A 20266-nucleotide genomic window follows, 5' to 3' on the forward strand; every position below is an offset into this window, starting at 1 on the left:
AGGATCTCATGGTTTGTGGGTTCGAGCCTCATATCAGGAGGCTCTGTGCTGACAGCTAGTTCAGAGCCTGGAGTCTGTCTTCAGATTCTGTGTTTCCCTCTCTGACCTTCCACTGCTCATGCTGTCTCTCTCTCTCTCTCAAAAATAAATAAAACATTTAAAAAAATTAAAAAGAAAAAGAGAGAAAGCAATGAAAATGATAGAAGAAAGATCACTGAAAAGGAATTGCAAATGCAAAGGTGTCAAAGTGGAAAAATGTCTTCTTCGAGAAACAGCAAAATCAATATGGTTGAGCAATTTGTGAAAGCAGGCAATAGGAGAAAAAGTCAAAGATGTTCACTAAGTCTGGTTTTCTGGGGGGGCTTATTATAGGCCACTCTAGGCATCTGGCTTTCACTTTGAGGTGAGACATCATTGGACGGTGTTGAGTAGAACAATGACATGATCTAATTCATATTTTATAAAGATTACTCTGTGGCTATGGAAAGCAGAATTCTGGGGGACATGGAAGTAAGAAGACCAGTTAGAAGGCTCCTGCATAAATCCAGGCTTGGTACTTTTGTACTAGGATGGTAGCTTTAGAGGTGATAGGACATAGTCAAATTTATGTTTTGAAGGACTTAACCAATAGGTTTGGCTAATTGCTGTTCTAGACCCTCAAGATGGTTTGACCACAAGGTTGGATGATGGTCAGAAAAGAAAATGGTGGTAAAGATGAGTCAAAGGTTTTTGACTTGAGCAACTTAATCTAGGTGGAGAAGATGGCAGGAAGAGCAGGTTCTATAGGTACGATCAGAAGATCACTTTAGGAGTCTGAAGGCTTAGATGTCTAGTAAACTTCCTTGTGGTGATGTCAAGTGACTATATTATGAGTCTGGAGTGCAGAGCAGAGGTTTGGCCAAGATACATACTTGAGAGTGATTAGTGTCTAAGTAGTATTTAAAGCTATGAAAATGGATGGGGTCAGCTAGGGAAAGAGTGTTGACAGAAAAGAGAAGAGAGACAAACACTGAATCTTGAACTACTCTGAGAGATTGGGGAAATTAAGAGGAACTGGCAGAGGAAACTGAAAAGCAACCATAAGGAATGTGCCATAAGGAATCAGGAAAACCAGGAAAGTGCACATCTTAGAAGAGAGAGAAGAAAGTGTTTCGAAGGTGAGGGAGCAATCATCCTGTCAAATCTGTTTGAAGACTGGGAATTGGCCAGAATGACATGGATGACAAGGTCATTGGTGACCTTGATAAGCACATGTTCAATGAAGTGGTTGGGGGGAAAAGCCTTATAGAGAGCTTAAGAGAGAATTGGAGGGTTGCCTGGGTGGCTCAGTCCATTAGGCATCCGGCTTTGGTTCAGGTCATGATCTCACAGTCTGTGGGTTCGAGCCCTGCATCTCTATGCTGACAGCTCAGAGCCTGGAGCCTGCTCAGATTCTGTGTGTCCCTCTCTTTCTGCCCCTTCCCCACTTACTCTCTGTTCTGTCTCTCAAAATAAAATAAAGAAATTTAAAAAAAAACATTAAAAGAGAGAGAGAGAGAGAATTGGAGCCAGTGAGTACAGTTGACTCTTTTAAGGAGATTTATAAAGGGCAACAAAGAAACAGGACAATAGCTGGAGGACAATAGCATAAGGAAGAGGGCTTTGTTTTTATTGCTGCTGTTGTTTGTAATGTATTAATTTTCTAATGCTGCTCTAATAAATTACCACAAATCTGGTGGTTTAAAACAACATAACTTAGTTATGTTACACTTCTGAAGGTTAAAAATGCAACTTGGATCTCACTGGGCCAAAATGAAGGTATCAGTAAGAGTGTATTCCTTTCTAAAGGTTCTAGGGGGAAACCTGTTTTTGTTTTTGTTTTGCTTTCCCAGCTCTGAGGTCACTCCCATTCCTTGGAGCATAGCGCCTTTCCTCCATCTTAAAAGCCAGCAACATTGCATGTCTCTGACCATTCTTCCAGAGTCACACCTCCCCTTGACTCTCGTATTCTGCCTCCCTCTTCTACTCTTAAGGTCCCTTGTGATTATGCTGGGCCCACAGGGATAACACAGGAAAATCTCCCTATTTTAAGGTCATTTGCAACCTTAATTGAGCTTTGGCGTGTAGCCTAACATATTCACAGATTTTGGGGATTAGAATGTGAACATCTTCCTGGAGCCATGATTCTGCTGGAATCATCCAATAGAGAGGAGAAAGTCGTGATGCAGGAGATGCAGAGTGAACAGAGTTAGCAAGTAGAGGAACTGGTTTTCCATAGGAGCAAGGAGTGTACCTCTCTATTTAACAGAAGAAAAGGGAGAAGACAACATATGGGGACAGATGCCAGCCAGTGGGGAGATGTGGTGGTGAGAGCTTGTGGAAGTCCGTTTTGCCCAGTGGCTTATAAGGTCATCAACTGAGAGCAAGGATGGAAGAAAAGGTGCTGGGGGTGTAAAGAGACAAATTTGACATTGATATCTAAAAGAGCAGGAGCATCAAGATAACAAGGTCCCACTTGAGGTCTTTGGTCATATTTAAGGAGTGCCTGAGTGGCTTAGTCGGTTGAGTGTTGACTCTTGGTTTCGGCTCAGGTCATGATCCCAAGGTCATGATCCCAGGGTAGTGGGATCCAGCTGAGCACTGAGTGTGGAGCTTGCTTAGGCTATCTCTCTCTCTCTCCCTCTTTCCCCCACTCGCTCTCTCTCTCTTTCAAATAAAATGAAAAAAAAAAATCAAACTGTGACCATTCAGCTTGTTTCCTCCGGGTGCATAGACAAAGCATTAGTATATTGGTTAGTTGGGGTAGGATAACTGCTCTACAAACTCCAAATTTTAATGCCTTAACACAACCAAAGTTGATTTCTAAGAAATTTACATGGACTAAGAATTGGCCGAAGTAAGTAAGTAATTTTGTTTTCATTATTGGTTTTATTGGGAGTATTTAAAAAATTCTACCTCACAGGATTAATTCAACAAATGTGATTTGGTCACTACATTCATTCATTAACATTATTAGTAGTAGTATTAACTATGTTAAGCTATATATTTCAAAACAGTTTATGATCTTAGGAATATTTGCCTTTCATCAATGGAAGAGCAATTCTTTAATTGCCAGGAACAAGTAAGTTATTTTCTAGGTAATTGTTAGTTCATCTTTTGGTTTGCCTTATTCATATTCTCTTTTCTCTCTTCTTGAATCTTGTGCAGTATCTTAATTTTTCTAAGCATTTGTCTTTTTAAAAATTTTTTTTTATTTTTGAGAGAGAGAGAGAGCAAGTGGGGAAAGGGCAGAGAGAAAGAGGGAGGCAGAGGATCTGAAGTAGGCTCCACACTGACAGCAGAGAGCCTGATGCGGGGCTGGAACCCACAAACTGCGAGATCATGACCTGAGCTGAAGTCAAATGCTTAACCAACTAAGCCACCCAGGCACCCCTCACATGTATTAGTATTGAAGTAATAACTTCCCCCAAATACTCTTAATTCAATTCCAATTATTTCTTTTATCTTGTATGCCATTCCTGAATTTAAAAATAATTGTAATTAATTATTTAAAGCAACTCTTTATATAGAAATTCTATATCCTTTTAATACACTTATTTGTAGATTTGCACCTTTAAAACTAATTTCCAAACAGATTAATTTAACTGCCTTAACTTTATTTAAAAGAAAGGAGCTCCTCCTACTGTTTTCTTGGATTAATGGTAATTTGTTACATCCTAGTTTGTGTGGAAAGAATTAGAATTCCATTTATGTAAGCACAACCATAATGTAAGTCATGTCTCTCACCATTCAAAACTTTTTTACATGCAATACAAATTGTTAGTGATCACTAGGAAATTATTGACTTTGGCAGTAAATACCAAAGGTTAATTCAGCCATACTTCCTGTTGTTTGGGTAAGGAGTTTCCCTTCTTGAACCAAAAAGGAGAGCAAAGAATTGTGAAATAAAATGTGGGTTTTGGGTCAGGCCATTTACCAGCTATGTGCATTTGAACAAATAACCAGTTGCCAAATATTTACTGAAACCATGGATAATTAGGCACTGTCTTAGGAGTTAGGGATACATGAATAACAAATACTGGCCCCTGTCTTCCTTTCTCTCCTACCCCTAGGCAAGCAGATACAGGAGTTATAATCCTAGTTATTTTATTGCCTTATGGTTACATGGGCAAGTCATCAAAATATTTGAGGCTTATTTCCTAATCTGAAATGGAGGTAATAATACCTACCTCACAAGGTTGTTGTAAGAACTAACAACACATATCCACCCACTGGCTAGTTCTAGTGGCTCAGCCAGTTAAGTGTCTCTCTTCAGCTCAGGTCATAATCTCGCATTCAAGAGTGCAAGCACTCTGGAAAACAGTAATGAAGATTCCTCAAAAAATAAAAAATAGAACTACCCTATGTCCTAGCAATTACACTACTAGGAGTTTATCCAAAGGATACAAAAATGCTGATTCAAAGGGGCACATGCATCCCAGTGTTTATATCAGTGCTGTCAACAATAGCCAAATGTCCATCATCAGATGAATGGATTAAGAAGATGTGGTTGGGGTACCTGGGTGGTGCATTCTGTTAGGTGTACAACTTTGGCTCAGGTCATCATCTCATGGCTTCTAAGTTTGAGCCCCGGGTCAGAATCTGTGCTGACAGCTCAGAGCCTGGAAACTGCTTCAGATTCTGTGTTCCTCTCTCACTCTGCTCCCCCACTCATGCTCATTCTCTCTATCTCTCAAGAATAAATAAAACTTAAAAAAAAGATATAGTATATACATATATTTGTGTGTGTGTATATATATATGTGTGTATATATATATATAATGGAATACTACTTGGCAATTAAAAAGAATTAAATCTTGCCATATGCAATAATGTGGATGGAACTGGAGGGTATTGTGCTAAGTGAAATAAGTCATCCAGAAAAGGACAGATATCATATGATTTCACTCATCTATGAATTTGAGAAACTCAACAGATGAACATAAGGAAAGAGAAGGAAAAATAAGATAAAAACCATAAGAAACTCTTAAATACAGAGAACAAACTGAGGGTTGCTGGAGGGAGATGGAAGGGAGGGTGGGTTAAACAGGCGATGGGCATTAAAGAGTGCACTTTGGGGGATGAGCACTGGGTGTCACATGTAACAGATGAGTCTTTGGGTTCTACACTGTATGTTAGCTAACTTGAAAATAAATTAATAAAAAAAAGTAAAGCTGTACACTAAAGAAGTCAGAATGGGAAAAAAGTTAAATGGCATAATATTGAAATAGAATAGAAATCTTAGAAAACATCATAAGTACTCAACTATTATTTAATGATACAAATTTCATACAGTGAGTTTCAATCTAAAGTTTGAAAGCCACTGTTCTATACTTAATAAGACCTTTCACATAAACTATCAGAAAACTCTATCAAGTGGGAAGGAAGATGTTATCCCCATTTTGCAAATCAGAAAATTGGTGCTGAGATTAGCTAAGTGACTTGCCCTCACTCTTACTCAGTAGGCTAAAGAAAGGATATGAAGCAGAACTCAAGTCTCTAAACTTAAAGTAAAAAGGAGATTGTTACCTGAGAGCAAAAATCTCTTGTGTGGTTCAGAAGAATAGAGACATCATAGAGTCAGAGGTCTTTGGAAGTGGGTCCAAAGTATCAATACAAAAATGAACTATGGGGACTTCATAAAAATAAAAAGCTTCTGCACAGCAAAGGAAACAATTAGCAAAACTAAAAAGGCAACCTATGGAATGGGAGAAGATATTTGCAAATAACATACCAGATAAAGGGTTAATATTCAAAATCTATAAAGAACTTATCAACTCCACACCCAAAAAACAAATAATCCAGTGAAGAAATGGGCAAAAGACATGAATAGTCTTCTTCTCCAAAGAAGACCTCCAGATGGCCAACCAACATACAAAGTATAGAAAGAGCTCAAATGTCCACTGACGGATGAATGGATAAAGAAGTTTTGGCATACATATACAATGGAGTATTACTCGGCAATCAGAAAGAATGAAATCTTGCTATTTGCAACTATGTGGATGGAACTAGATAGAGGGTATTATGCTATGCAAAATTAGTCAGAGAAAGGCAAATATCATATGACTTCATTCATATGAGGAACTTAAGACACAAAACAGATGAACATAAAGGAAGGGAAGCAAAAACAATATAAAAATAGGGAGGGGGACAAAACATGAGTATCTTAAATATAGAGAACAGAGGGTTGCTGAGGGGTAAGGGGAGGGGGGATGCGCTAAATGGGTAAGGGACATTAAAGAAGACAGGGATGAGGACTAGGTGTTATACACAGGGAATGAACACTGGAATCTACTCCTGAAATCATTGTTGCACTATATGCTAACTTGGATATAAGTTCAAAAATTAATTAATTAAAAAGAGCTATGATAAAAAAAAAACCCAACTAAATATCAGTATATTACATAGACGTGTGAAAAACATTTTAACAAGATTTTTATTTTTCCACACTGGCTTGTGCTTCCATACTCCTTGTGCCTTTGCAATCCTTTCTACTCCCTCTCCCCCAATTTTATTCTATTTCAAAAAGAGATATTCTATCTATTTCAAAAAGCATAAACCACAGTACCTACTACATCTCTTGGAAAGGCAGTGGCTGTATAATACCTGTTGACTGATAAAGTGGAAAGAAAGAAGGCAAACAAGGCAATTATCTGACATTAGAGAAACAAAAGAACCCTGCTGCTTCCTTTTGAGCTGAGAAGACTACACTATTTCATTATGAGTTAAAGTTTTCTTTAGACAAGGACAGTAGTTGGAAGGCTCCACAGCTCTGTGGTGGCAGGCCACCACTCAGTGGAGGTGTGAGTGCAGTGCAGGGTGCTCACGCTGCTGCCCCGAGTCAGGGAAACCAAACTGCAGTCCACCTCTAAGCCGTCTGGACTTGGCCCTGTCACTGCATAAGTGTTAGGCCCTAAGCTGTCTCGCTCTGCATCCCCAAGTGTTAAGTTACTTACCACACCAGTGAAATAATCGCTTCACAGGGCTTGCTCTAAAAAGATTCTTAATCATTAGGTTGGAGAGAAGGCACCTAGTATTTTATATCTTTAACCAGCATGCCAAGGCTGTTTATTATCAAGGCCATTAGGAAACTAATCACCTTTGTGTCACTCACATAGAATCAGGGCAGTTATTTATTTACAGTGATTTTACCTCCATGTTAAGCTTGGAATATGCTATTGGTTAATAGATAAAATGCTCCTGAGGTCCTTGAAATTGTAGTTTATTAACATTTAGAATACATTATTCTGAAGCGTTTACCTTCTTTTTAGCAGGGTGATTCAAGTGAGAGGCCAGAACCATAGCCACCCCCAAAGTCAGAACTGTTCTGGCCACGTGAGTCAAACTAGGCATTGAACCCCAGTGGTGGGATGATGAGTCTGAGTATTATCGGATCCAACTCACTCCTTCTGTAGCAGAGCTCAGAGAGCTGAGGTGACCAGCACCACCGTCTTCCTCACCAGACTTTGGATGGAAAAGGACAGAACTGGGGCGGGCTTTCTTTTAACAAGATGCACTGTTAGAAGCTGTCCAAGAAAAGGAGAGCTGAGAAAACACAGGCCGGACTCTTTATTCCTATTTTCATGAAGCTGCAGCTCCACTTCATAGTGAGAGAGGGGCAAGATTTAGTTAGCTCTTGCTGGTCGACTGTCTTCCCTCCTAGTCAGGTCCCGTCTCCCCCTGTTAATAGGGGCTCTGGTGGGAAAAAGAACAGCAAACGGTTTTGAAGAGGGAGGAAGTCTTCATCATTCGTGACCTCATGACATCCGCCTGGGTCGAAAAGGTAGTGGCCACTTAGCTGAGGACCCTGGGGACTTGAAAAGTCTGCTCCAATGTAAACGGGGTGGGGACTTTCGATACACAGCACACTACACAGAAAGAGAACCTCCTACCCGGAGGCCTCACAGACCGAGACTCACGCCCTGAGTGAGGCGCGCGCGCAGGCGCACGACTGCCCGGCAGTGGGGCCTGGCGCTCCGAGCCGCGCGAGCGCCGGTCACGTGGGCCGGGAGCCCTCGGCTCTATGTCCCTACAAGGACTTGGGCTTACCGGGCCCCGCCCCTGGCCGGGGCCTGGAATGTGCGGGGAGGCCAACCTAGAAGGCAGGCTCACCCATTTGCCAACAGGAAAGGGGGGGGAAAGCCTATATTGTAAGAGGCGGTATAAAAAGATGGAAACTCAATCGAACCATTACACGAACGAACCATTACACATTCTTCTATGTTCTAAGTCGCCTGTTCTATGCTCCTTCCTGTGCACGCGTTCAAAATTGCGTTCTTCCAGCACACTGGCAACTCCCCCCACCCGTCGTCTTTCTATTAAGTCAGGCCCACTCGGTCCGCCGACAATGGTGACTAGGCTTCCTTCCGGTTTGTTAAGCAGAGGACGGAAGTGTCCGTTTTAGGGGGGGTCTGGGAGTAGAAGAGTGTTGATAGCGGCAGCGAGGGCAGCGAAGGGGTTACTGAAGTGCTGGGATTCGTGGCGGCTGTGCAGGGTGAGTGGTGCTCGTGGTTAGGCGCGCGTGGTCCATCCCGGGGGCCCATCTCCACGGTGCGGCTGGGAGGGCAGCGGCGGGCCATGGGGGCCGGGAACGCACCTGGGCAGGTGTCCTAGTGGGTTCCTGGTTTCGAGCCCAAAGCCCATCTCCGGGATCAAAGGCCACACCCGGAAGTGGCGGAGGCGCGGACCTTGTCCCTTTGCTCAAACTCGAAGCCCGGGAAGTGTAGTTTTGCTCGCTGGCGCCGCGATCTTGGGCGACAGCCGGGCCTGCGAAACCCGAGCCCCTCGGTGCTGACTCCTGGACTATGTTTAGTCTCTAACGTAAACTTGCCCAATTCAAGAGAGTTTGCGCAAAAACCCAATCCCAGTGTCTCCGGTGCTGCAGCTGTTGTTGGCAGCTGTGTAGCTACCTTTAGTAGGAATAACCAACTCAAATTAGCAGCTTCCTCAGCTCAGCATCCACTTCTGTAATTAGAACTTTTTTTTTTTTTTTTTTTAGTGATACTTTACAAGGAGAGGTTGAGGGAACAGTCGCACTTGATAAACTCTAAACTACAATGCCATGTTACTTTTGGGTGGAGACTTCGGGTTATGTCATTTTGCCAAAGTGTTTCCTTTTAAACTAGTTGAGTTGGTATATGAAAGTATTTATCAGTTCTTAAAACAAACTTTGGAACAGAAATAAAAATGCGTTCAGTTGAGATTTTAACTTAAGTGCAAAATGTTTTATATCTGAATGTGAATAAAGTGAGTATTTTTTAAAACTACTGTTTCATGTTCTGGAAGGCTTTTGATAAAACTTTACAAGAAAAGCCTTCCGTTTTCAAGAGTGAGGCTTTACTCTAGTGAACCTTAACAACTAATTGCTTTTGTCAAGTGCTAAGAACTTTTTGGGTGTGGCTGTCTAACAGATCTAATCCTACCTTTAACCGGAAGTTTGCATAGGAATTGAAAACTCGGTTCTTTTGGAACATAAGCACTAACCTGAAAATATATTGCTAAAAACCTGCAGTTGGCATAAAAAAAATATCACATATACTTAGCTTTAGGGGAAAGTACATTGATAAATAAGATAGGAAATTTGGTCTGGATTTGCAGATCCTACGTGCTACCGCAGTAGGAAGTGTTTTCGAAGATGGGAGTTTTTCTTTAAAGAATGTATAGTACTTCCTGTGATACTATCAGTTGGAGTATCAGTTCTGTAGAAAAAACGTTTCTGGATTATTTTATATCTATTACCACTTTATAAATGCTAGACTCTAGAATTCGAGCTAGAGTAATAAAGTGTAATATTAGTATGGATTAGTATTTTATAAATAAAATCATAGTACCTCGAGATTCTGAGAAATCTTCCGGTGGCCCTTGGTGTGGTGGAAAAAGCATCTTTGAGGACATTTACTTTTCTTCTACCACTTAATCTAGTCTAATATTTTCCTTACATGATTTGGGTTTTTTTAAACGTTTTATTTATTTTTGAGAGAGAGAGAGAGACAGTGTGAGCAGGGGAGGATCAGAGAGAGAGGGAGATACAGAATTCGAAGACATCCTCCAGACTCTGAGCTAGCTGTCAGCAAAGAGCCTGTTGCAGGGCTCAAACCCATGAACATGAGATCCTGACCTGAGCTGAAGTCAGGCGCTCAATCAACTGAGCCACCCAGGTGCCCCTTTCCTTACATGATTTGTATACCTTCTTTTGTCATAACCCTAAATTGAGTTTCTTCCTATTTGATCATGCTAAACAAACACGCACACACACGCGCACACACACACACACACACACACACACACACACACGAATTCATTGCTACCAACACTTAGCGTCCCGATTTAAAATAAGGTTATACTCCTTTAGATCTGTAAACTGAATATTGTTGACCACCATTGACTATGTTTCATTTTCTTGTGCATCTGCAATCCTTTCATATTTCCTAGAGGCCTGTTCTGCAAGTTTCCCTACTTTAAAGTTTCATATAACAAATATGCCTTCACATGAAAGATCTTTCATTAAATGCTCCAAAAATAGACTCCAGACTCTTAACTTCCAATGGGAGAGAATCCTATACTTGAAAATCTCAGATGCTTACATTTTCCCATCCTAAATAAAGAATATTTACATTGATTCATGACATATATTCATTGTTTTTTACCCTAGCTTTCTAAATTTCTATGAGAGTTGTGCATTTGCTGAAGGCTTATTATATAAAGAGAGTTACAGTCTTCTTTGGGGAAAGTCAAAATGGGTAACAAACTAGAATTATAGCAAGGAGGACAGTAACAGTATCATAAGTGATCTGCTCTTTGCAATCATAACACTGTGTCTGATATGGTTCCCTCTTCGTCAGTGTTTATTCCACCCATACTTTTAGTTTGGTAGGAAAAACTAAACCACACTTTCCTTATTTTAAAGATTTTATTTTCTTTTTCTAAGTAATTCCCACACCCAATGTGGGACTTGAACTCACAGCCCCAAGATCAAGAGTTGCATGGTCCACCAACTGAGCCAGCCAGGTGCCCCTACACTTTCTGTATTTTAGAACAAATACTGGGAAGCTGAACTCCCTCTTGCTGAAAGGCTCCTACTTTCTGGTGAGAGAGAAACTCCTAGACAAGAGCACAACCTCCTTGAAAAAGGCTCAGGTAGTAACTTACCTAACATTTTTATACTGCCACTTTTTGGTAGAATTAACTATCTTAATTTCTTAGAATGAAAACTACCATCTGAATTTCTTAATTCTAAGGATGTCTCTTAGCTTCTAAATGGTACAAGATTTTTCAGGTTCTTCCCCCGCCATTTCAGTCTTTTAGAAGCAAAGATCTTCCTCAACTCACAGTATTTAATAATCCTGTACCATCTTGAATTATTTTTCATTATTGTCACACATTGTTTTAACTTGAGAGTTCTACTTGAGGAATTAAACCTGTGACTCATTTCATAAATTTAACCAATCATTTCATTTCCTTTTTTTTCTAATGTATATTTATTTTTGAGTGGGAGATTGTGAGCTGGGTAGGGGCAGAGAGAGCAGGGAACAGAGGATCCAAAGTACGCTCGGCACTGACAGCAGCTACCCCAACGCGGGTCTCAAACTCTCAAACACACAACCCGTGAGATCATGACCCAAGCCGAAATTGTGCGCTCAAGTCACTGAGCAATCCAGGCGCCCCTCATTTCATTTTTTAATAGTTGCTTCCCCAACTATATTTTCACCTTTTGAAGATAGGACACTTGCCTTACATTTCTTACTACTTAAGTAGTTTTCAACACTAGTGATATTTGATGCACATTGGTATACCTCATTGATCATATTAAAGATTGATGAATAAGTATTAATTGAGCTAAAGAAAAGTTCTATGGAAAACCACTGTCAGTGCTGACCAAAAGTGGGGGGAGGGGGAACCTTTATAACTTTTACAAACTGTTTTTATAATGAATACAAATTAAGGAATGCATGATTAAAAGAAACACTAATGTGAAATGCTTTAAAATTTAAATATGTTTATAACTTTATGTAAAGGTACCTAGAGGACTTCCATCAAATTTAGTATTCTGAGTTTTTATAGATTAAAAAAATGTGTCAACCATTTGACCTAGAATTCTCATCAGTTTCTTTGTTCTTAAAATAACTGACATTCCTGCCTCTTGAGGGGAAGACAATGTTGTCAAACAAAACCAATGATTTTTAAAGACATGCTTTGGTTTACAAAGAAATAGCTAAGAGAGGTGGACTGGTAAATATGTGCCACTCATTGGTCTCAGTCACTCACCCCAAGTCCTTGGGTACAGTTAAAAGATGGTAGAATAATATACACTTTAACTCTTTCTAGTTTTTAAAGTAATTTTATAATAGAGGAGAAATATTAGATAATGGTATTTGCTGCCGCAAACAGTGTTTCAGAATGAAAACAGGCATTCATGAATGGTGCTGATAAATTTTGAAAGGCGGCCACACAAATTGTGATTAAAGGAAACTTGGAAATTAGGGAGAAGTGTGTATCATAACTTCTCGGTTGCGTAGGGTATATCTTACCAACAGGACATTCCATTGTATCACCGAGTGTTATATTGGATGGACTGGAATTTGTGACTCTCCTTTGTGGAATTTCCTGCTAAAATCTGAGAACAGATTTAGCTTTTAAAGAAATCTGAGGCATAGCTTTTCTAATTATTTCTATAATTGAATTTAGTCTGGGTGATGTGGTATAATTGGGAAGAATGTAGGAAACAACTTTTTAAACTCATAGGAAGCATTGTGTTCTAAGGTCACTTTGCGGGGAGATCTAGGTAGTACTTCATTCTTTGCAAGCCACAGATTTATTTTTAGAGCAAGGGCATAGTGTTTTGCTACATCATAGCTAAATGTTGAAATGTTGTTTTCAGAACGTAAGCTTTAAAATTGTTACCCTGGTCAGAGAGTGAAATCAGTAGTGCCTATTTTAGACCTGCTTGGAAGAATATAACTCAATACAGTGACCTAGTCTCACTGGCTAGAGGTTTTGCAGACTACCATCGCCACCTCAGCTCTGAAGGATGGTACGGTAAAATTTTGTTATCTGAGGACTATGGGATTTTTAATGCCAAACAAATTTTCATAGTCTTTTAAAAGGTTGAGTGTTGAAAAGGAAATTGCCTTTTCATTTCAGTTATTAATAGACATTCTTTTTATTTTTAACTTGACTTTTACAGGGATACGTTTAGATTATTAGAGAGTAAAGGTAGTTTCCTTAGCTCTCAAAAATGTTTTCTAAAACTTAAACACAATAATAGCTTTAAAAACTGTTGTGCTATGACTTTTGTCTAGAGAACTTAATCACATCTCAAGTGATTTAGCTTGGCTCTTTGCAAGAAATTGGTTTTGATAGAGTGGAAATACCAGTAAAAATTATAGGTGAATTCATAGTTTTTATACTTTCCAGTTAGCTCTTCAGCAAATATCTTCTGTGAACTACTTGGATTCCAGAAGTGAGGGTGCAAAAAATTGTTAGTTGCAAGTGGAAGAATGCCATTTGACATTGGAGATTAAGAAATGAAGACCTATGCCATCAGTTAGTCTTCCTTCCTACTTTCTGTCTACCTTAGAATGGGACAGCTAGTTAGGCGAGGGCTGTGGGCTAGAGCTGTTGAGGATGAACCAGTATTCCCCAGTACCAGCACAGCGCTGAGGCATAGAACCAGCACTGCTTCCCCAGGGTACCTACATATGTGTGGTTTCTTGCTTTCTATATTGTTATCAAACCAGTAGATTTAGTCGTCAATACTTACCTGGCTATACTGCGGCACAGGGGACAGGCAATCTTGTTGATATGCTCTGAGCTTTGAATTTATGTGGGCTATAGTTTGGGATTTGAAGTTTGTGATGGACTGTTTGTTAGATGTTACGACTACTAAGGATGAGTGAACTCAAAGCATGAGTCTGGTTTTACTCTTTGTAGTTTCGTTCTGTAAGTAATAGTATTGATTAGTTGAGACCGATTTTTGCTAAGTGATACTGTCCTGATAGGTAGTTTTTACGCACATCTCTAAGTAACTCAGACATGTCAGGCAGTTTGATGCAGTTTACTTTTTATTAATCTTTATGTTTTTTTAATTTCCCTTCCTAATTAGGATTTAACCGCCACCATGTCAAGCAAAAGGGCAAAGACCAAGACCACCAAGAAGCGCCCCCAGCGCGCAACATCCAACGTGTTTGCCATGTTTGACCAGTCACAGATTCAGGAATTCAAAGAGGCCTTCAACATGATTGATCAGAACAGAGATGGTTTCATCGACAAGGAAGATTTGCATGATATGCTTGCCTCCCTGGGTAATGATCAACTCTGATATTATAAATAGAATTTCTGTAATGCCTGTGAAGCCAGTCTAATGATGTAGTTTACTAAGATTCAAAGTCTGGAACAGTGTGTCCCAAAGAGTGGCCCTTGGACCACCTGCAGATTTCTGTCCAGGCCTCAGGATTGGGCTGGGGGCCAGCTGTGTGTGTGTGTGTGTGTGTGTGTGTGTGTTGCAAACATAGATACTGATCATGAGAGCAATGTTATTTTCTCCTGTAATCCCAATAGAATAGCATACTATCTCTAGACTCTTAATACAGGCCTTACTCACTAAGAAGACTTTTTCCCAAATAGTTTTGGTATTATGAATACATAGCAAACTGTATAAATGATAATCTTTCTTGTCAGAAATTTTACTGTGATGATTACTTGGTGCATTTTGTGATGTAATTAAAATTTTGCCCTCTTTTTTATTCAGGGAAAAATCCAACTGACGAGTATCTGGATGCCATGATGAATGAGGCTCCGGGGCCCATAAATTTCACCATGTTTCTCACGATGTTTGGTGAGAAGTTAAATGGCACAGATCCGGAAGATGTCATCAGAAATGCTTTTGCTTGCTTTGATGAAGAAGCAACTGGTAAGTCTGAGGTAACCTTTAATTACTAAGTGATTTAATTTTTAGTTGTGGTAACTAAAACATATAATAACTTGAAATATGATGATGTAATACCCTCAGGTTTATTCCATACCTGGTTTTTGGACAGGCTTTTCCTATGGGATGTTAATCACTCATTTTACTGCCTTTGCCCTTAAATATTTAATTTACAATTTAATAGGTGTATTTGGAACTTCTCTAGGAAACTTACGTTACACTTTACTAGAATAACTCCATAATGGTTAGGCTGTCAGTAATTGTGTTGTATGAGTAACTTTTATGGGGGCAATCTTGGATAAAGTACAAATTGCTATAGGCCATGATACCAGTACAGTCCTGTATTTGTTTATCAGGTACCTCTCAGCTCTGAGATCTTTCAAATCTAGTGTCTAATTTTTTGCTCTAGAATCAGACTCCCTGGTTTTATATACCTATTCTGTATGGTAGCCATGTGATTTTGGGCAAGTGACTTAACTTTTCTAAGCCTCAGTTTTCTTACCTATAAAATGGGCACTAATATAACCCCTCATAGTGTGTTTGTGATGATTAAAAGAGGAAATGAGGTAATTTATACAAAGTGCTTAGCACACTGCTGGAATAGACTTAACTTTCAAAAAAACCTCAAAATTAGCTACGTAAATTCTTGATCCTTTGGCAGAAGTGCATAGAAGGGAAACATAAGGGCATAACTCATATGGCAAGTGCTTTGAGAAGGAAAGAACACCCTCTATATACTTATTACATGGCCTGTTTTAAATAGTCCAAGCGTAGTCTGCTGTTGGAAGCAATGGTGTGCACGTAGTAATGGCCCCTTACGCCTCCTCAGGTGTACCATCCTCCTGTCTCCTCTTCCCAACCTCCTTCCAAGCTCTTCTATGCCTTGTTGTCCTAACTTACGTCTACCATTGCTCCCTCTGTTTCTTCCTTACCATATCACCTTCTCCCTCTTAAAAATGAAATTCTTTTTTAAAATTTTTTAATGTTTATTTTTGAAGGAGAGAGAGGCAGAAGGTCATTAGGAGAGGGGCAGAGAGAGAGGGAGACAGAACCTGAAGCAGGCTCCAGGCTCTGAGCTGTCCGCACAGAGCCCGAACTCACCAGCTGAGAGATCATGATCTGAGCCGAAGTCGGACGCCTAACCTACTAAGCCACCTAGGCGCCCCTTAAAACTGGAATTCGTAACAGTTATACCTGGAAGGGATGGCGTATGGGAAGAGAAAGGCAGAGGAAACTTATTTTTTTTTCTCCTAAAGACACTTCTATTGCTTGAGCTTTTTACTATGAGCAGCAGTTGTTACTTTTTTTTTTTAATGGCAGGGAAGAAGGCCTTAAAAGAGTTAAATATTATATCCAGGGGCACCTAGGTGGTTCAGTCCATTAAGCATCTGACTTCGGCTCAGGTCATGTTCTTGCCATTCCTGAGTTCGAGCCCTGAACTCTGTGCTGACACCTCAAAGCCTGGAGCCTGCTTCAGATTCTGCATCTCCCTTTTTCTCTGCCCCTTTGCTGCTCACGCTCTGACTCTTTCAAAATATCTTACCCATTCTTCAGATTCCTCTCAATGGTCCATTCTTTATAGAGCCTTACCTGTGTTTTTATATAATGTTTTTTCCTGGTTCCAGGAAACTTAAAGCCTGTACTTTCTTTCCATATCTAAAGTATTTTATTCTCTCTCCTGGCCTTCTGTTTTAGTTGTATACTCATTCCTAGTCATCACAAAAGTCTCTCCCCACACCCAGAGCCATGACTCTGTCTTCAACAACATTATATTCGCATTTTTGTAACCCCTTCAAGCACCTGCCACAGCTCCTTGCACACCGTTGATGATAGGTTTATATGATAGTTGAATGCCTTGGCTGGGGATGAGGATTTATTCCTACAAGCTAAAAATCTAACATTTAAATAACTTTTTCAAATGTAGAATTTAATGAGCAAAACCCCCATAAGTCTAGAGTTGCTTTTGTGAACTGGCCTTATAGTTGAAACTCATTTTATAGGAAATATATTATCAGTGTTTTAGCTTAATTTCACACAAAAAGAACATTCACATTTTTCTTTTTACTTCATGGATTTCAGAATTTCTTGGTCATTTATCAACTTTGCTTTAGTACATTAGTGGCTCTCAGTCGTGATGGGAATTACTAGGAGAACCCTTTAAAAATATCAGTGCCATGGGGTGCCTGACTGGCTTAGTCAGGAAAGCATTCCACTCTTGATCTCAGGGTTGTGAGTTTGGGCCCCATGTTAGGTGTAGAGATTACTTTAAAAAAATATTTAAAAAAGCAAACAAAAAAACTAGACCTCAGGACTTCAATATTCTTTCCACTGAAGCACTTTATTGATATCTATGATATGGTATTAATTTTAGTGTTAATTGCTCTAGCATAAGTGTAACCAGGGGTGCTGGCTGGTTCCTTTGGTAGACGATGTGGCTCTTGATATCTTGGGGTTGTGCATTCAAGCCCCACGTTGGCCGTAGAACTTATTAAAAAAAAAAAAAGACTAAGTATGACCATTCATGGTACTTTAAGGAACCATGAGGCTTAGATTCCTTTATCATACTTTACTGCTCTTGTTTAGGCGTAGGTTTAGGCCCTATTATGAAGACTTGTGCAGGGAAAATGATAGAACAGAGCAGGATGATAGAGCTAGGCAGCTGGGCATTGTCTAGGCAACTCTCTGCTGAGCCTGGCTTAAGAATGTAGAGATCCTGTATTTCATATATTTGCAATATATATGCTTGGTCAGGTGTAGATGAACTTGTAATCAGTCCTCAGAGTAGTACATACTCTGATCCCCAGTTCTTTATTCTCCAGGCACCATCCAGGAGGACTACCTGCGGGAGCTGCTGACGACGATGGGAGACCGCTTCACGGACGAGGAGGTGGACGAGCTGTACCGGGAAGCGCCGATCGACAAGAAGGGGAACTTCAACTACATTGAGTTCACGCGCATCCTTAAACACGGAGCAAAAGACAAAGATGACTGAAAGAACTTCAGATTCCAGCCAAACGTTCCCTGTTGCCACTTGGGGTATTTCTGAGATGTTCTCTTAGAGTCTGTTGCATGCCCTTAGCTTTGCAGCTTTTGCCTTTCTTGTTGTATTTATTCTGGGCCATTTGGGGCACATGCATCTCTATATTCAGACTGGAAGTGGGACTTTTTGATTTTCAGAATAGAAAATAGGGCAATTTAACTTACCAGCCCCTCCCCCTCCAATAACTGCAGTCTACACAGAGTCAGTATATTTTTTCAGAGAAAGTTATTCACTCAATTTTTTCTGAACTATAATTAAACTTTATGATAAAAACTTGCTTGTTTAAAATTTCTTATTTACCCAAATCGGCTTTTGTTAGTTGCTTCCTCCAAAGAAAGGTAGGTGAGGCAAAGCCTACAAAATGATATAGTTGTTAGACCTCTCCTTTACTCAATCTAGTTTCTCTAACAATCCTGTATCTATTATTTATTCCTCCCCCTCCCAAAGAAACCCAGTTTGAACTGCCATAATTTGGTTTCTTGCACTTTGTCTTTCAGTTTTAAAAATAATTTTGTATAAAATTTGCAGAGACATGCTAGCTTTGGTAGCTTTAAATTTTACGTATCTGTCAACATGCCTCTATATCTGGTCTAAGTTTTTGTGTATTACATCATGTCATTTAAAATTAGACCAGGCCACTGAGTAGAATTTTAATTTGTCCTAATTTTTACAACTATTTTAGCTCCAAAGATTTTATGGAATGCTTCTTACCAAAAAGATTTTTTTGTATTGAACTTCAAAACATTGAAAATACAATCCAGTATTTTTTATTGTATGTAGTTTCTCTTTAATACAACAGTCCCTATTGAAATACCATGTTTGTTTATGTAGAGATTCACCATGAGTCCATGTATGAATTTTGGACATTCCTGACCTGCCCACAATCAAAACAGCTGACGCTGCATGCCTGGGAAAGTGAGATCATTATTTCAGTCCTAAAAATAACTTCTGCTATCTGCAGAAATGCAGGACTATTTCAGAGTTAATCAGGAAGTGGTAGAGTTTCATTTGCTTCAGGCTTCAAAACTCTATTTTCAAATATTCATGAGTTTTCAAAAGACTTTTGAAATGTTGGGGGGGAAAGTTGGTTAAAGAGTTGACAGCCTACAAAGATGAGTAATTGACAATTACTCTAATAACTTTGTGTTTTATGCTATTATTAATAAGAGGTTACCTCATTCAATAAACAATTACTGAATGCCTTCAAGGCAGCAGACCTTTGCGCTCAACACGATAGGTGAACGAGATCCTTTAATCTGGTGCAGCCAGCTTTAAAGAGTAGAAGTTAAAAGTCTAGGAGTAAGACGGCTTCTGCCCCCCTTCAAGGTTAGAATCTTTGCATCTACTTTTTGCCCTTTATGTGTTTTTGAATTTCATTTGGTTGGTTAAGCAAAATACTTTTTCTAGGCTCATAGCCTGATGCTAAAATCCTGTTTGTTGAATTGAATTTCCATTTCAACTGAAAAAATGGTCACTTCTGCTTTTAATAAATTTCCAAATAACATTCTTTCTACTACAGAAACAAAGTGATCTCATCTACTAAAATAAGCTCTTACAGTTATCTGCATTTTCATTTCAAATAAATTATCAAAGAATCAGCTTCCATTAGGAACAGTGAGTGGTCTCCCTTGAATGAATAAGTTTCCTAATAAAGTAATGGCATTCTCCACATAGTAACTAGGCTTTGCTTTAAGCAAAGATTATTGCCAATAAAAAGCTAAAACATCTACTCCAAAAGTGGATTTGACTGACAAACTAGTCTCCATGATGAAAGTCCTACATTCCAAAAGTTCTCATGAAACCAATCTACTGCATCCTTACCTACCTGCTTAGTATTATATTATCATTTGGACTTCAGGGCCCAAATTTTACTTGATCGAGGAGCCTACAACTCAAGAGCAGGAATCGATGAGTGCTACTGGAATAAAAAGGATGAAAAGTCAAGCTAGGTAAATCAAATTCTGAAAAGGAAAGGCAACCATTTCCTACAAAGTATGAAGAGAGAGGGGACAGACAAGTGGTATAACACCTAGTCTTCCAGATATGCAGAAAAGTGAGGATCAGAAGATGATAAAGGGCTTGGAGAGGTAGAGCCACAAAAATGGTATTGTGGAAACCAAGTGAGTAGCTTCCAGAGAAAGGAGGTTAGTCAGTACTGTTAAGACACAGAAAAGTTGAGTGTAGGAAAGTTTAAATGAGGCCACTAGATCAAGTCATTGGTCACCTTTGGTAGATCTGTTAGAGTTTTGAATTCAGAATCCATAGTGCAGCATGAAATGGTAGAC

At 39.5% G+C, this 20266-nt stretch overlaps 1 protein-coding gene and 1 long non-coding RNA gene across 2 annotated transcripts; one reads left to right on the top strand and one right to left on the bottom strand.

The window, feature by feature from the left end:
• Window positions 1-7223: 7223 nt before the first annotated feature.
• Window positions 7224-8593, bottom strand: LOC115278417. Its single transcript, XR_003902875.1, has 2 exons — window positions 8223-8593; window positions 7224-7713 (listed from the first exon to the last, which is right to left on the bottom strand). It is a non-coding gene; the product is annotated as an uncharacterized LOC115278417 (long non-coding RNA).
• Window positions 8375-18751, top strand: LOC115278413 (myosin regulatory light polypeptide 9). Its single transcript, XM_029922876.1, has 4 exons — window positions 8375-8512; window positions 14120-14318; window positions 14765-14926; window positions 17761-18751. The coding sequence occupies exons 2-4, from the start codon at window positions 14135-14137 to the stop codon at window positions 17931-17933; spliced, it is 519 nt and encodes a 172-aa protein (XP_029778736.1). The 5' UTR covers window positions 8375-8512; window positions 14120-14134; the 3' UTR covers window positions 17934-18751.
• Window positions 18752-20266: the final 1515 nt, after the last annotated feature.

Source organism: Suricata suricatta, chromosome 14, assembly GCF_006229205.1.
Source record: "Suricata suricatta isolate VVHF042 chromosome 14, meerkat_22Aug2017_6uvM2_HiC, whole genome shotgun sequence".
NCBI classification, from domain to species: domain Eukaryota; kingdom Metazoa; phylum Chordata; class Mammalia; order Carnivora; family Herpestidae; genus Suricata; species Suricata suricatta.

Coding starts and splice junctions, on each gene's coding strand:
- LOC115278413 (XM_029922876.1), top strand. CDS start 14,135: ATGTCAAGCAAAAGGGCAAAGACCAAGACCACCAAGAAGCGCCCCCAG. Junction 14,319..14,764: donor TGATATGCTTGCCTCCCTGG/GTAATGATCAAC, acceptor TTTTTTATTCAG/GGAAAAATCCAACTGACGAG. Junction 14,927..17,760: donor CTTTGATGAAGAAGCAACTG/GTAAGTCTGAGG, acceptor TTTATTCTCCAG/GCACCATCCAGGAGGACTAC.